Here is a 15,238-nt window from a genome sequence, read left to right on the forward strand (position 1 = left end):
AACGGTAAATTTTGAGAAGTAGCCAAAGATTCACCAATTTTATACGTCATCTTATATTAGAGAAATGTCGTCATTTTATCGTCATAGATATAACGTTAACGGTCTGTAACTTAGGACCGTCATTTTACCGTCACTTTTACGTCGTTTCAAAGGTGAATTTGACGTAACCCAATGACTAAAAAACGACGTTATAATGACGACGTTATAATGACGACATCTTGCCTGGGATACGATCATACATATCCCTCACAGCACTGAACATTGCAGTAAGATTATAGGGAGATTACAAACTTACACATTTTAATGATCATGTTACTGGTATATACTACTAATCTTACAATAAAATCTTACTTTATAATATTGTTGGAAGATTAATGGAACCTTATTTCAATATTTCAGCAACCTTACGCGCTAACATTTCACTTTTCGCGTATGCTGAAAATATTACAAAACTATGAAATATCGTTTAATATTAACCCATACAGCACACAAAGATTGCATACATATTGTAGCAATCTTTCACTGCAATATTGCAACTTTGCAAATTCACTGCAAAATGTTGCTGCATCGCATTGCAATTTGCAACATTGCAATATTGCTGCAATATAATTGCAATGATCCGTGCTGTATGGGAATAATTGAATTTGATATGCATTTAATATTTCATGAGAAATGTTACTGCGCGCAATATTCCAAAACTTTACGAAAAAAATAGTATTCAGCCGCTAGTTCGTTTGTTTACCGCTGTGCGACGCGCGATGCATCCATTCTCGTATTTGAATTTCAGTCATGAGAAGTATATAAAGCTTTCAAAGAGCAACTGGCAAAAGATTAAAAATATAATTATTTCTATCAGTTCAATTACTGATACAATCCCAACATAGGGAATTCAGATATTGGACTGATTGTTTCTTAGATCGGGCAGATAAATATCTAAAAAAGTTGAAATCATCCATATTGAAAAAAAAATATATATATATATATATTTTCAATATTCCCAAAAATACACTAATAAATAGCTCGTTTTATTTAATTTTATGAATTTTTTGCGAGATTCCATATTAGAGAAAAAAAAAGTTTGGACTATTAAATTATTATTGAAAAAACGATTGAAAGCTATTGAAAACTACCCAGCTAACCATTTGCTTGCGGATTGTTAACAAACGGCAAACAATTCCTTGTGGAACGAGGCTGCCAAATTCAGGGCCTACTCTGTCCTCGAGTGCGCCCCAATTGCAACCAAAAATTTTCTGTTGGCCACCCTGCTAATTTTAACCGTCGGTTAATCTAACCGGACTTTGTGAAATTGGTCCTAAGGGCCAATTTCATCACTGAAAACTTTACATCACTAAAAACAGTATACTCTTCTACTCCTACAGCCTTGTTACTGCCATTGTAGACGGCCCTTAAAGACCCGTCTACAATGGCAGTAACAAGGCTGTAGGAGTAGGAGAGTATACTTTTAAGAGCAAATGGGAATTGCCCATTTCGTTACTCCCCGTCTTTACATCAAAGGGTGCCGTGTAAAGGGCATTCTACAATAACAGTAACAAGGCTGTAGGAGTAGGAGAGTATACTTTTAAGAGCAAATGGGAATTGCCCATTTCGTTACTCTCGGTCTTTACATCACTAAAAACAGTATACTCTCCTACTCCTACAGCCTTGTTGCTGCCATTGTAGACTGGCCTTTACAGAGCTCACTCTCAGTTTAGATGATGTCACGTGACATGCTATGGACCAATCGGCAATACTAGAAAGAGATGCCAAAATTCAAACGCACCTCTCTCTCGGCGAAATAGTGGCGACAGCCAAACAATGGAATCGCTCATTCCAGTATGTATAGAATTCAATGGTCCCTGTATGTTGTATTTCGTCGATATGACAGGTTTTGTAACCTAAATAGTCGTCAACTTTAACTATTAATATCTCGCTTCGCGGGGCAGAGCGACACTTTTTTTTGCTATACTGTTTAGTTTTGTGCAAAAACGCGTCGAATGAGCATAATTTTATCGATATTTGAGGTGGGGCCGCTAAACTGAACAATTACCGTAGTTTTTTTCGCACAATTATATTTTGCATAATCGAGTCGATCGACGAGACGCATTACATTAGTATTGTAATTACACGAAAGTTGTGTTTTTTGCGAAAACAAAATGACGAAGAGCGAAAGAAAAACGGAAGCGACGGGCGTGCGGAATGTTTTTATTACTTCTCTTATTGTAAGCAAAAAATATTGCATTTGTACAATGTAGTTTTATTACACATATATGTTGTAACATTTGCAAATAATCTTTTAAATGAGTCTTTTATATGTAAATACGATGAATATATCAGAAGTAGAGGGACTAATTAAAGCCGCTATAACTCAATTGTTGATTCATCAATATTTCATGTTTCTAATGATTGTTTGGATCGTAAAAGTATATCTGTAAAATAATAATAGAATTAATAAATAATAAATTGTGAAAACACTAAATGTAACATTCGTTCCAGGTTTTTTCCAAATTTCCAGCTTTTGATTCCCTTGTTGAAATTTGTGTCACGGAGTCTTTTTATTTTTCCAGTACATTGTGACTAATGCACAATGTTAATAATAAACAAATAAAGTTGCGCTTGTACATTTATATAATAATACTCGTTTGCTTAGGCAGGAGGAACCGCAGGAACATTTGTGGATATTACGTTATTCCCACTAGATACATTGAAAACTCGATTGCAGAGTGCGCAAGGATTTTTGAATGCTGGAGGTTTCACAGGTCTTTACAGAGGGATTTATCCAGTTATAATTGGTTCAGCACCAACAGGTATAATGCCAGATTAAAACTTTGTATATATATTCTTATATAACACATTACTCTCTCTCTCTCTCTCTCTCTCTCATATTTTAGCTGCTCTATATTTTTTAACATATGAAGAAATTAAAACTATAATGCAGCCAAAAGTTTCCACAAAGTACTATACAGTACTTCACATGGGAGCAGCAACATTAGGAGAAATGGTGCTATTTTAATAATTACATATTATCTTTTTTAATAACAATTTAAAAGACTGAAAAGAAAAAAAAATTAAGAACATGCATACAATTTGATGTTCAAAGTCACTATATAAGTAATTATAGACTATATATTATGTTTTGTTCATATTTAATTTATTTGTTGTAAAAGGAAGATATTTGATCATGTATATTAATCATGTTACTTTATATGCAAAGATAGCATGTTTAATACGAGTTCCAGTGGAGGTCATAAAGCAGAGAAAACAGGCACTGATACACGACAAGGAATCACTTGGTCTTAAGTTATTGTACCGTGGGTATTGGAGTACAGTGTTACGAGATACACCTTTTAGTATTGTACAGTTTCCATTATGGGAATATTTGAAGAAACTGTACAGTTTCCACATCAGGAGAGAAATATATCCAGTGGAAAGTGCAATCTGTGGTGCAATTTCAGGTTTTTATTTTATATTATAAATAAAAGTAAGATAATAAATTATTGTACAGTCACCTATTTGTATCTTTCTCTCTCTCTCTCCCTCTCTCTCTAATCTGTGTACATATTTTTGTAATTTTAGGAAGCATCTCTGCAACTGTTACAACTCCATTGGATGTTGCAAAAACGAGGATAATGCTCGCTAACAGAACAATGCTTTCATCACAACTGACAATCCTAAATATACTTCATGACATATATATAGAAAATGGTTTTCGTGGGTAAGTATTTCTCAGTGGTCTTTTTTTCTCTATAATAAAAGATTGACAAATGATTTAAATATTTCTTATTCGTTGGAAATATTCTTGGTAATATCTTTGCACAAAGTAAGATGCATTAAATACTTCAATACCATAGACTATTTGCCGGTCTTGGACCAAGAATAACATGGATCACATTAGGAGGTTTTATATTCTTTGGAGTTTATGAAGAAGCAAGAGTTCTCACAAAAAATATTTTCGATGCTAAGATAATAACTACGTGAGTTTATATTGTCTTATAAAAAAAAAGTTACATAATAGTGCATTATTAGATATATATTGTTATTTGAAATATGTATAAAAAATTTGATTTTTTCAATGTACAATATATTTATTTTTCCTATATTCTGTGATATAACAATATTTAATATATATATAATCCCCGTTTATATTAATATAATTTATAAAAATACAATTTTATATTATTTTTTATATCTACATATTTTTTGTTTTCGTGATTATTTGTTACGTATTACACAAAATTTTTTGAAATAAAGAGATGCTTTGTTTCATAGAAACAATCATAAACAATTCAGCCAGAAATACTGATACTAATAAAGTGAGTATTAATTTGTAGCAATTTGCACTTATAATTTTTATTTATTTGCATTTGTCTGAACAATGTTATTAACCTCAATTTGGAAACTATATTTCCTTATAAAAAATACTGAAATATCAGTAGTTTTTACATTAAAATTTATATGCAGAATTTTGAACGTATTTTTAGCAAATATTGATGACTTAAGAGCAAGATCTTTAACTTTATTTCACATAAAACTTTCTAATAAGGCTTTAATTTAATAGTTGGTCAAAATTAATATCCAGAATTGAGCATTTAAAAGAACGAGATTTACAATTAAATTTTTTAAGGAAATACTGGTGCCAAAATTGGGCAAACAAATTTAGTCGAAAATGCAATTGTGTTAACATATGCTTTTCTTAGCTTTATGGAAGATAAGAATTGCACATATGATGTGCGTATATAAAATGTATCTTTAGGCTTAATTTGTTTTTTAATTATTAAGAGAAATATCTTCGCTTGCTCTCTCTCTCTCTCTCTCTCTATTATCATATATAAAAATATAAAATATGTGATATTCTTCAACAACATTATATCATATTTCAGTTTCACAATTTGGCTTTTAAACTACCCATTAATTTCTCCAATTTCATAGCTTTTTGCAGGTTTCCACTAATATTTAACTTGCCTGTCATAAATGCTGCAGTTGGCTTTAGTTTACCTGTCGATAAAGCAAATTCAAAAGAATTATATTAATTATATTAATAATACATCACATATACAGTGATCATATATTAATGTACACATATACACATACAAAAAAGTTACATTCACATGTACCTGAGAACATGGCAAAGAAATTTTCTGAATCCATTGTAAGCGTTGCATCTGCTGGTTGACTTGGTTCTCCTTTTCCAGTAGCGCCTTTCCCATTTTTTAAATCCAAAAACCACGTCCCAGCTTCTTTCCCGCCGACTTTTAGCCGGACGCACGTCGGTGAGCCGCCCGCCTGGTAGTGTACCCCGCCGTAGCGACGGAGCGCTCACGCACACTACTAGACGTGCGGCTAAAGGTCGGCGCTGATTGGCCAGATTTTACTCAATAATAATTCCTTTATTAAGCGTTATAGAAAAAAATGTTACAGGACTTTTCTGTTCAGTTTACTGTGCTGATTGACCAGACTTTACTCAATAATAATTCCATTATTAAGCGTTATAGAAAAAAATGTTACAGGACTTTACTGTTCAGTTTACTGTGTTCTACCTGCTCACGAGCGTTGTCAAGGGTGCTTTGGGACATCCTGTATAATACTTATAAATAAATATATACTTGTGTATATTCACATTTGTAATCATGTTTTAATATTTGAATCAAGAAACGAAAAGAAATTACCTTTTACATTAAATTGATATATTGCACCAGTTCTGTTTACTAGTTCGTTACTTAAATGTGCATTAATTGCAATAAATATACGTTCCACTTTTCCCACTTCATTATTATTCGTTTTATCAGAATTATGTTTTTTATCTTGAGAATCCAAAATATTGTTATCATCCAAAAAGAAATCCATCATTAAATTATTCTTGTTTGCTAAAGAAAAAATTACAAATATCTTTATTCCCAAAGCAATCATTTAACAACTTATAATATCTAGCAATTTTTACATATCTGTTTTTATAAAGATTTTATATGTAGAAAATGATTTGAGTAACAATACAAAATAATATGTAAACTTTATCAATTATTATATATAATTGTGATAATCTGTGTGTATTAATAATAATCTATTAATTTTTAGTTATTCATAAAGTATAGAAAAAAATAATGATACCTGGATTACATGCATAATTTGTAAAATCAGCAACGCCCTCGTTTTTTAATATGTCTTCATCAATCAGAAATTGCCCAGTAATAGATTTACTATCTTTACAAAGCAAAGTGTAAACAGCATCTGCTATAATTTCAGGTTTTCGACAACTATCACTCGACTCCGAACCTGATAACATCTCCATTGCAGCAGTATATATAGCTGAAAATAAGGTAACACAAAAATAAATTCTATACAATTATACAATATATTTTTCAATATAAAACGCAATTAAAATAATTAAATTTAAACTCTTTTTGCACGATAGATAAACTCAATAGAAGTGATTTATCATGTTTTAAGGGGACGCGTTTACCTAGAAATTTTCAAAAAATCAGTTTTGGATTTTGACATTATCTTGTAGTGCAACATCTTGAAAGTATTCTCAGAAAATGTCAAGTTAATCCAAGCAAAATTGACAAAGTTATAGAGGTATAAAGTATGTTTCTCGAAATAGCGTTCGGAACAAGTATGAGACCTGCCGCGCGGCAGTTGCTACACGGATCGATAATTCCTTTTGAGAGATTTTTAGAGGTAGATTAGTGGTAGATTAGATATAAACGGTAGGACTAAAGGTAGGTTAAATAAACAGAATAGCAGTTAGCCTTGAGCTGTGTAGAACGGTTATTTTCGGCCTAAAACTTAAATTTAAACGTATTTTTCTCAAAATCACGTTTTCAAAATCGGTGACCAACATAACTCAAAAAGTAATGAATAAATTTATTTGAAATTTTTCTTATTTTAGAATTAAAAATCTAGGCGTTATCGGGGACTTTTCTTTTTTTGCCTAGATTTTTTTTTACATGCGAAAAACGCATTTTTTTATCCAAAATCGATTTTTCAACTTTACCACGCCGCCATTTTGTTAAAAAATAATTTTTCAAAGATCCAGCCCGATGAATCCTAGATAATTTAATATATTATCGAAATTTTGTCGAATTGTTGATTTCATATAATCTTGCTCCAAGCTACAATGGTCACCGCAGAATGCCTAAAAAACAAGGTCGTTCAGGGTATCGGCTATATCTCGTTTATTTTTTAATATTTAAAAAAGGAAAAAAAAACCGTTCAATATGTACCCTTAACAGTACACTAATGTTTTTTTATAAAAGTGCATCGGTTTTTCTTTTTAAATTCCCCAAAAAGTATTTTCAACCCTCCTAGATAAGCGTGCCCCCTTAATTGGTTCGATATCACTAATTTTCTACATTTAAGATGATATGTTGCTAATATTCGCCTAATGCACTATTTGCAACGATGAATGCTATGATTATTTCCTTTGTCAGTCATACCTAATTAAAATACGATATCAATCAATAATATACCTGTCTTTGGCCAAACAGCGTTAACCGCGATACCGTCAGGTTTAAATTCCTCCGCCATACCGAGAACACACATAGACATTCCATATTTGGCCATTGTATATGCAACATGATTTTTAAACCAAATCGCTTTCATATTTAGTGGCGGACTTATATTAACTATGTGTGGATTTGCACTTTTCTTCAGATATGGTAAACAAACTTTTGATCTAGAACACAATTTTTTATTACAACATGGATGATAAAACGACAATCCGAATTTTTATTTTCTTTTTCTATTTAACTCTATCATATATATAATATTATATGCTTGAACATCAAGGACATCATGGTATAATAAAAAGATACCTACACAAGAAAAGTTCCTCTAGCATTAATATTATTCATCAGATCGTATCTTTTCATGTCGGTTGTGAGAGTGCCCGTTAAAGAAATAGCGCTTGCATTGTTCACTACAATATCTATACCGCCAAATTTTGCGACAGCATTTTCTACTGCATTAATCACTTGGGCTTCATCGCGCACATCCACAATGCAAGGTAGAGCTTTACCACCAACCGCTTCAACTGAAAAATATATATTATATGTTTTTAAATTTAAAAATTCTTTTATATAACACAATATTTAGCGCTTAACACGATATCTATCGTACAAATATAAAATTGCAAGATATCTCAATCTTACATATTATATAAACAAAAAAAAATGAGCACAGTAAAAAATTTTTGAAATATATAATTAAAAATTAAAATATTTTTTTAATTTCGGAACTATAGGCGTCCATGTTATATGTAATGTAATATCCACCACTGATAATGTACAATAAAATCAAGATCATCGCATTTAATGTAATTAATAAATTACAAGATATTTACTTTTCTTGATTAGAAATAATTTCTTTAGTATATAGTGGGTTAATTTTTGTCAAGATTTAAAAATAAATATTTCTCCAAATGCAGAAATACTAATTGGTAAAACTTTATTTAAGTGACGCCGCAAAATGAGATTTATATATACCAGAAATCCGCATCTGTTGAAGACAGATGTAATAAATAATCAATAATTACTTTCGCTAGCTGCTGTATAAATGGTACCCGGTAGTTTTGGATGTGGTTGGGCAGTTTTTGCAGCAATAACAATATTTGCACCATCTTTCGCCGCTTTCAATGCTATACTTTTTCCAATACCCCTTGAAGCTCCTGTAATAAAAATAGTGCGACCAGCCAACTTCCTGCATCAAATATATATTTATGAAGATCAGTATCATTTTTTTTCAACAATATAAGATTTATGATAATTGTTGGAAACAAATTCAAATCTACAATCGCACAAATAATATTTGAGATATACTTGTGATATTCAATTTTAACAGAATTTACACACTTAAACCATCGAAATATTTAATAATTAAAATTTCAAGAGACACTGATGAAATAAAACTACATTGAAGTTTATTGGAAATTGTTGATTATAACTTTTATTGAAAAAATTGTCTCAATTTCCAAGAGTTAATGCTACTCTTTTATTCAGTGGATATATTACTGAACATAGCGTATTTATTAAAAATGACAATACAGTTTTACTTATCAATATGAGATATGATAAAAATGTTGTACTGTAACAATAAAGAATTTTGCTCAATTAAAATTTTAAATATAAGAGAAGATTTATGCCTTATAATTCAATATATTTATCATATTACGTGTTAATCGCAAATAATTTATTTTTAAAATAGTTTCAATTTTTGTATACAAAAGTCAATGAACAATTTTTGCATACAAAAATTGAAACTATTTTAAAAATAAATTATTAATTAAATATATATTTTTTTTTACATCATGACAAATCATATAATCATAAAATTGTAATTTATTGCACATTTAGATTTCTAAACTATCGTTCAATATTAAAAAATCTGTATCACATATGGTAATGATGATGAATGTGTTTCATACATTTGTATATATTCATGATTATAAAATTATACTTACCCTGTGTTAATCATTTTTCGTTTTTTACAATATGTTAGCGCGAATTAAATGTCGAATGTTGGTGCACGAGAAGTATACGTGGTCTTGTATACTATGGGTGTGTTCCGATATACACTGCCAGTACTGGCAGTGCTGAAAAATTGTTCCGTTATTAGCACGCAGTGGAAGAGGTAAAAAAAATTAAAATGAGCGTTGCTCGATCAAGATTTGCAAATTCAAAACTGGAAAAAATATTGCTAATGTCTTCTATCGTTACTGGCACTTTTATACTTCAATCAACTTCAATACCCAGTCAGCCACATCTGTTCTAACAGATATTGCCAAGTGCTTGCTACAAATTATTGTCAGCAAAAAGGCTACAAATTTGGTACAAGAGTTGTTATTAGTGTATTTATCAACACTTTAGTGCGAAAGAGACCAATCATCTTTGAGGGTGCCATTACATGGTGCGCGGAAACGCGGATTAGCGTAACGCGGAACGAGAGTGAAACCAAACTGGGTACCTATTCTAGGTTCAAAGTACATTCAGTAAATAATAGTTCGCAAGTGTATTTAAGTTCCGACTGACAACGTGTCGGGTTCGGACGTGTTTTTGCGTACTGCGTATGTCATATTATCCCAGTCAGCCACGTCTGTTCTAACAGATATTGCGAAGTGCTTGCTACAAATTATTGTCAGCAAAAAGGCTACAAATTTGGACTTAAAGAGCTCATCCTCTCAATAATGCTCACTGGGCTATAATTCTGTGACTTTTGATCCGATCAACTTGAAACTTTCAGGGATTATTTATATAATACTTTCAGAAAATTTCATTTTTGAAAAATCGATTTTTTGGACATTTATGACTAGGTATAACCCCCTTAATTTTAAGAGAATTGCTAATTACTTTAATATTAAATAGATTTTAATATTTAATAGGTTATTTTAATATTTATATGCAATAAAGAACGCTTTGGTATCACTAATAATGAAGAATAAAAGCATTCAAGCAAATTACATTTTATTTCAATTTTTATATTTACAATTTACATAATAAAAAGAAATATTGTGATGTATTCTCATAATCATATATATAAGAAATTAATATCGTGTGTTATTTTACAGAACATCCCATTTATTTCATTTCAATCATTTAGATGCAGATCCTTTCTCAACATGTGTGCAGTCACATACATCATCCTATTTTTCTTCTCCAAGTATACATCGATTGCTCGCTGACGCATCTCTTGCCACTCGTATAAATCTCGAAATATGGGGCGAACAAATTTCATGCGTCCTTGTTCAGTGGCAAAGTCCAAAGCGTCGGAAACTTTCGGCTCCCATCGACTTTTGATACACAAGCGCAACCAAATAAACCTGTGAAAAATACATGCACGTTATATTATTTAATTGTAATGAGTTGTATTCATAAATAGAGATGCTTATATAATACCGTATTTCAGAATTCTTCACCAAGTCCAATTGATAAGTAGATGTCATCAATTGTATCTTATCAAGTGATAAAGCAGTAGATGATTTATATAGATTGGTTAAAAATGTTACTTTTTGACCAGGAGACAAGTTCTCTATATCCGACTTGACGAAAGGTGAAGCAGTACTGTCGTCCCATTGGATCCATCGTTTTGCTAACTCGGTACACGCGGTTGTCAAAGTTTTATCGTAATCGGGTATCACAAGTGGCATACCTGGTTTATGAAACCATGTATCCCAATCGACAGAATTTAGCAACTAAAAATCAAGGTAGAAATTATCTACAATATTACAAATATTAATGTTGCCACTCTAATTTTTTTTTTTTTTGTAAAAAGCAAGTTACCTCGACTTTCTCCGAAAAATACTGATACAAATAATCCTTCCATATATCAGTCTTTATACTTTTGTACTTGTATGTATTCAAATAAGATTTTAGAAATGGTTCGAACACTTCTGGTCCACCTAAAAGCTCTTCCAGATAAAACAGGAATGTATGTCCTTTTTCATAAGGCACAATCGAAAACGCGTCATCAGGATCGACACCGATTAAATTTGGTACCAAGTTCGTTAGTTGATTGGTTTCGCCGAGATTTTTAATCTATAATAATAATAATAATAATAATAATAATAATAATAATAATATACATAATAATATACTTTTAAAAAAGATAGCAGTGGAAATGTAGCAACATATGTTTAAATATATTGTTCTCGAGTAATATGTTTCATTGCTTATATTTATTTGTTATTTAATTGATATTAAGGACATACCTCTTCTCTCAAACATTCAATACCATGCAATGCTTCAAATTGTCTCAATTTTTCATTAAACATTTTTGCTTTAATCTTCCTCTCCACAAACATAGTGAAACCTTCGTTCAACCAAAAGTGTTCAAAGTTTGCATTTGTAACCAAATTTCCTGTCCAACTGTGTGAAATTTCATGAGCAATGACATTGGCTAAAGAACGATCTCCAGCAAGTATGGTCGGCGTCACAAATGTCAGACAAGGATTCTCCATTCCACCAAATGGGAAACTCGGTGGTAATACTAATATGTCATACATGCCTGCGCAAATGTATTATCCAGAATATAATAAAACTAGACTAAGGAAAGAGTCTTTTGAATTATAATTTATAAAAAAAATTATTATACACATATTAAAATAAGTTTTTATACTTTACCCCAAACATAAGGACCACACAATTGTTCAGCAAATTGCAGCATTGTTTCAGTTTCTCCAAACTCATATGCACTTTGATCAATGAATTCTTTTTCAGCCCATACTTTACTTCTAGGACCAACCTGTTTTGACACTAGTGCACCCACAGCAATAGCCACCAAATAGGATGGTATCGGTACTGGCTGATGGAATTCATATATTTTTTTGTCTGAATTTTCTGATACTCTATCCAAAAGTGCTGACATTACAACTGTAAGTTCTTTTGATATAGAGATCTAAAATATATGAAGTACATAACAATGTGCGAAATTGAAATTAGACATTTCTGTTTCAGTTCAATTAAAGCAATATTTGATTGGTTTATTTACTAATATATTTATCAATACTTCAATATCATGTTTTTTGTGTTTATATAAATAAATAAATATAAATTAAATGTATGACTGTTAATTATGTTTAAATACTTACCTTAGCAGAGTATGTAGATTTGACAGATGGTGTATCCTGGCAAGGAAACATGGATCTAGCATGTATAGCCTAGAAATATATAAATTTATATATTACACACGTTAATGTAAATTATAAAAATTATATTTATTTATTTTTACCTGACATTGAGAAAATAGATAAGGATGTATACCACCAGCAGTTTGCTCAGCTGTTAGCCATTGCAATGAAGTAGCATCTGGAGATGTTTCATACATAATCTCAATTTTATACCTGAAAAGAAATATATCAAATAAATTGATAATTTTTAATATCTGTTTTTCTTAAAAGCATTCCATATTTACTTAGTATTATCATCTCCAACAGTCTGCGGTAATTGAACAATCAATTTACTTCCAAATTCAACATCAGCTTCTATGGAATGTTCTAAACCAGATCCATCAACAGCATTTGAGGTATTTGATATAACAAGTTTGCGGTTATCTAAAATCTAACTTTTGGATATGTATTTATATGTATTTATATAAAACACATTTTTTTTTCAAAATAAAACAAAATTTTCACTCACTATTTCATTAGCCGAAGATGTCTTTTTTTCTATATGCAATATTGCTTTGCCTTCAAGGACTTTTCGATCAAAATCAACAATTAATTCCAGATGCGTATGAGTTACAACTGCAAGATCTGTAATAATTAAAAACTTATGAGTCATGTACAAACACACACAATTTTATAACAGAAATAAATTTCAGAATTTTATGCATGTGTATTTTTAACAAGTTTTATACATTTAAAGACATTACAAAATGTAATAAATTATAATACTAAAAGAGAACAATATGTGATCTTAAAAATTATCAAAGATATCGAGATTTCATCTTTCAAATATGTTAATATACTAAAGAGTGATGGACTTCCTTCATTTTGTCTTTTTTAACAAAAAAAACAGATTTTACTTTTAAATGTTTAATATTATATTGATAGCAGCTTTAAAAAGATACCTGGTCTTGCATAAGAACTCGGATCTTCAGGACTTAGAGCCATTTCAAAAGTGTTTTAACTTTGACGAATACCTTTCGATAACTGTGGTCAAATTGAAGTCTCTCTAACGAGATAAACTTGATATCGTATATTGTTTTTTTTCTATAGATATTTGTTTTTTTTTCTTTTTTTTTGGGGTATTCCGCAATTCCGCTTTTTTTTTCCTATCTTTTTTTTTTCCTTGTTTGATATTATATCAACCTGTTTGCCGGTACAAAGTACAAAGTATCGGATCGCAAATCACGAATCACGAGTGCCGGATAATTATTTTATGCGTTCAGCAAATCAAACTATTATACGCAACGCATGGATGACTCAATACAATGGACTCATTCGGCTCATTCGTTTCAGTTATATACATACATACATCTTCTATATAGACTTCTTTCTTTGTTTTTCTCTTTACCAAGAAATCTTCTTAATGAAAAAAATGCAGAAACTTAAATATTAAAAAAAAAAATCGATTAAATGGATTAGATGTCCCTTCAAGTTACTTAAAATAAAATAATCCCTAACAACACACATGTCCAGAGTCCCAGATAGCCAAGTCTGTTCGAACAGATTTTGCCAAACGTCTGCTACAAATTTTTGTCAGCAGAAAGATTCCAGATTGTATACAAAGTCTGTTATATCAAATAATAATAGCAGAATGTCAGCAGAAATGTTACAAAACCTGCTGATGTGGTCACAGATGGCTATGGTTTTGGCATGGATTTCTGATTAAATTTGCTGCCAATCTGCGCGCATGCTGCTAGCATTTTGCTATCTGGGGTACATCCAGAGAATGTTTAACATTCTCTGGATGTCCTCTGGATATCTTCTGGATATGTGTGCTTTGTTAGAGACAGCATATTCCAGAAAAGAAAAACAGAGCTTGAGTGTAGAATAAATAATTATATTGAACGCGTATTACTCTATTTTTAAATAATTGTTATTTTTTTACATTTAGCAATAATTTACTTGGCGAATTATTCCCATACAGCACAGAACATTGCAATTACATTACAGGAATGTTACAATCTTGCAAATTGCAATGTAATATTGTTGAGACATTATTGGAACATGTAATTGAAATATTTCATGAAAATGTTACAGCAACATTCCAAAAATATTACAAAAAACAGTATTCGGTAATCGCTAGTTCGTTCATTTACCGCTATGCGGCGCGCGTTGAGTTATCTAGCCTGCATTTAAATTTTAGTCATGATGATTATATAAAGCTTGCAAAGAGCGGCTAATAAGATTAAAGGTATAATAATTGTTTTTATCAATTTAATTTGTCTGATACGACCCCAACATAGGGAATTCAAATTAAATTGTGAACTAATTGTTCAGAAATCGGACAGATAAATATCCGAAAAAATTAAAATTATATAAAATTGAATTGTGAACTGATTGTTCAGAAATCGGACAGATAAATGTCCGAAAAAATTAAAATTATCCGTTTATTGTCTATATAAAATGTAAAATAGAATCTAATATCTATATAAATAAAATTTTAACTTTTATGAATTAAATTATTTAAATTTATTTAATTATGTTATTATGTTTAATTATATAAGTGCTTTTGTCACATTATATACAGGGTGGCTCACGTAAAGTGTTACAAGCTAATAACTCTAAAAATATTTGTCAAATCAAAAA

At 30.6% G+C, this 15,238-nt stretch overlaps 3 protein-coding genes and 1 long non-coding RNA gene across 9 annotated transcripts; 2 read left to right on the forward strand and 2 right to left on the reverse strand.

Moving 5' to 3' along the window:
• The first annotated feature begins 1,686 nt into the window (after positions 1–1,686).
• On the forward strand, positions 1,687–4,849 carry LOC115241395 (S-adenosylmethionine mitochondrial carrier protein-like). Of its 4 annotated transcripts, none has more exons than XM_029817137.1 (7): positions 1,687–1,833; positions 2,648–2,804; positions 2,889–2,998; positions 3,212–3,452; positions 3,574–3,712; positions 3,849–3,971; positions 4,267–4,849. In XM_029817137.1, the coding sequence occupies exons 1-7, from the start codon at positions 1,816–1,818 to the stop codon at positions 4,298–4,300; spliced, it is 822 nt and encodes a 273-aa protein (XP_029672997.1). In that variant the 5' UTR covers positions 1,687–1,815; the 3' UTR covers positions 4,301–4,849. The 4 variants fall into 4 exon arrangements, with proteins under 4 accessions (XP_029672997.1, XP_029672995.1, XP_029672996.1 ...); XM_029817135.1 differs by having other exon boundaries at positions 1,833–2,219; XM_029817136.1 differs by having other exon boundaries at positions 1,833–2,219; positions 2,916–2,998.
• Positions 4,174–9,465, reverse strand: LOC115241394 (hydroxysteroid dehydrogenase-like protein 2). The gene is made up of 8 exons (XM_029817134.1): positions 9,452–9,465; positions 8,528–8,691; positions 7,813–8,026; positions 7,464–7,669; positions 6,103–6,300; positions 5,663–5,861; positions 5,112–5,239; positions 4,174–4,992 (listed from the first exon to the last, which is right to left on the reverse strand). The coding sequence occupies exons 1-8, from the start codon at positions 9,463–9,465 to the stop codon at positions 4,880–4,882; spliced, it is 1,236 nt and encodes a 411-aa protein (XP_029672994.1). The 3' UTR covers positions 4,174–4,879.
• A 690-nt stretch (positions 9,466–10,155) lies between these two features.
• On the forward strand, positions 10,156–10,745 carry LOC115241398. The gene is made up of 2 exons (XR_003884894.1): positions 10,156–10,300; positions 10,556–10,745. It is a non-coding gene; the product is annotated as an uncharacterized LOC115241398 (long non-coding RNA).
• Positions 10,435–14,003, reverse strand: LOC115241397 (leukotriene A-4 hydrolase). 3 transcript variants are annotated; one of them, XM_029817139.1, is made up of 10 exons: positions 13,555–14,003; positions 13,122–13,237; positions 12,898–13,043; positions 12,715–12,826; positions 12,575–12,643; positions 12,108–12,381; positions 11,696–11,991; positions 11,268–11,522; positions 10,884–11,179; positions 10,435–10,807 (listed from the first exon to the last, which is right to left on the reverse strand). In XM_029817139.1, exons 1-10 carry the CDS (start codon positions 13,595–13,597, stop codon positions 10,576–10,578), a joined length of 1,839 nt encoding a protein of 612 aa, XP_029672999.1. In that variant the 5' UTR covers positions 13,598–14,003; the 3' UTR covers positions 10,435–10,575. The 3 variants fall into 3 exon arrangements, with proteins under 3 accessions (XP_029672999.1, XP_029673000.1, XP_029673001.1); XM_029817140.1 differs by having other exon boundaries at positions 13,627–14,000; XM_029817141.1 differs by having other exon boundaries at positions 12,898–13,047; positions 13,627–14,000.
• Positions 14,004–15,238: the final 1,235 nt, after the last annotated feature.

The sequence above is a fragment of the Formica exsecta genome, unplaced genomic scaffold, assembly GCF_003651465.1.
Source record: "Formica exsecta isolate Colony F162 unplaced genomic scaffold, ASM365146v1 scaffold481, whole genome shotgun sequence".
In the NCBI taxonomy this organism is placed as follows: Eukaryota; Metazoa; Arthropoda; class Insecta; order Hymenoptera; family Formicidae; genus Formica; species Formica exsecta.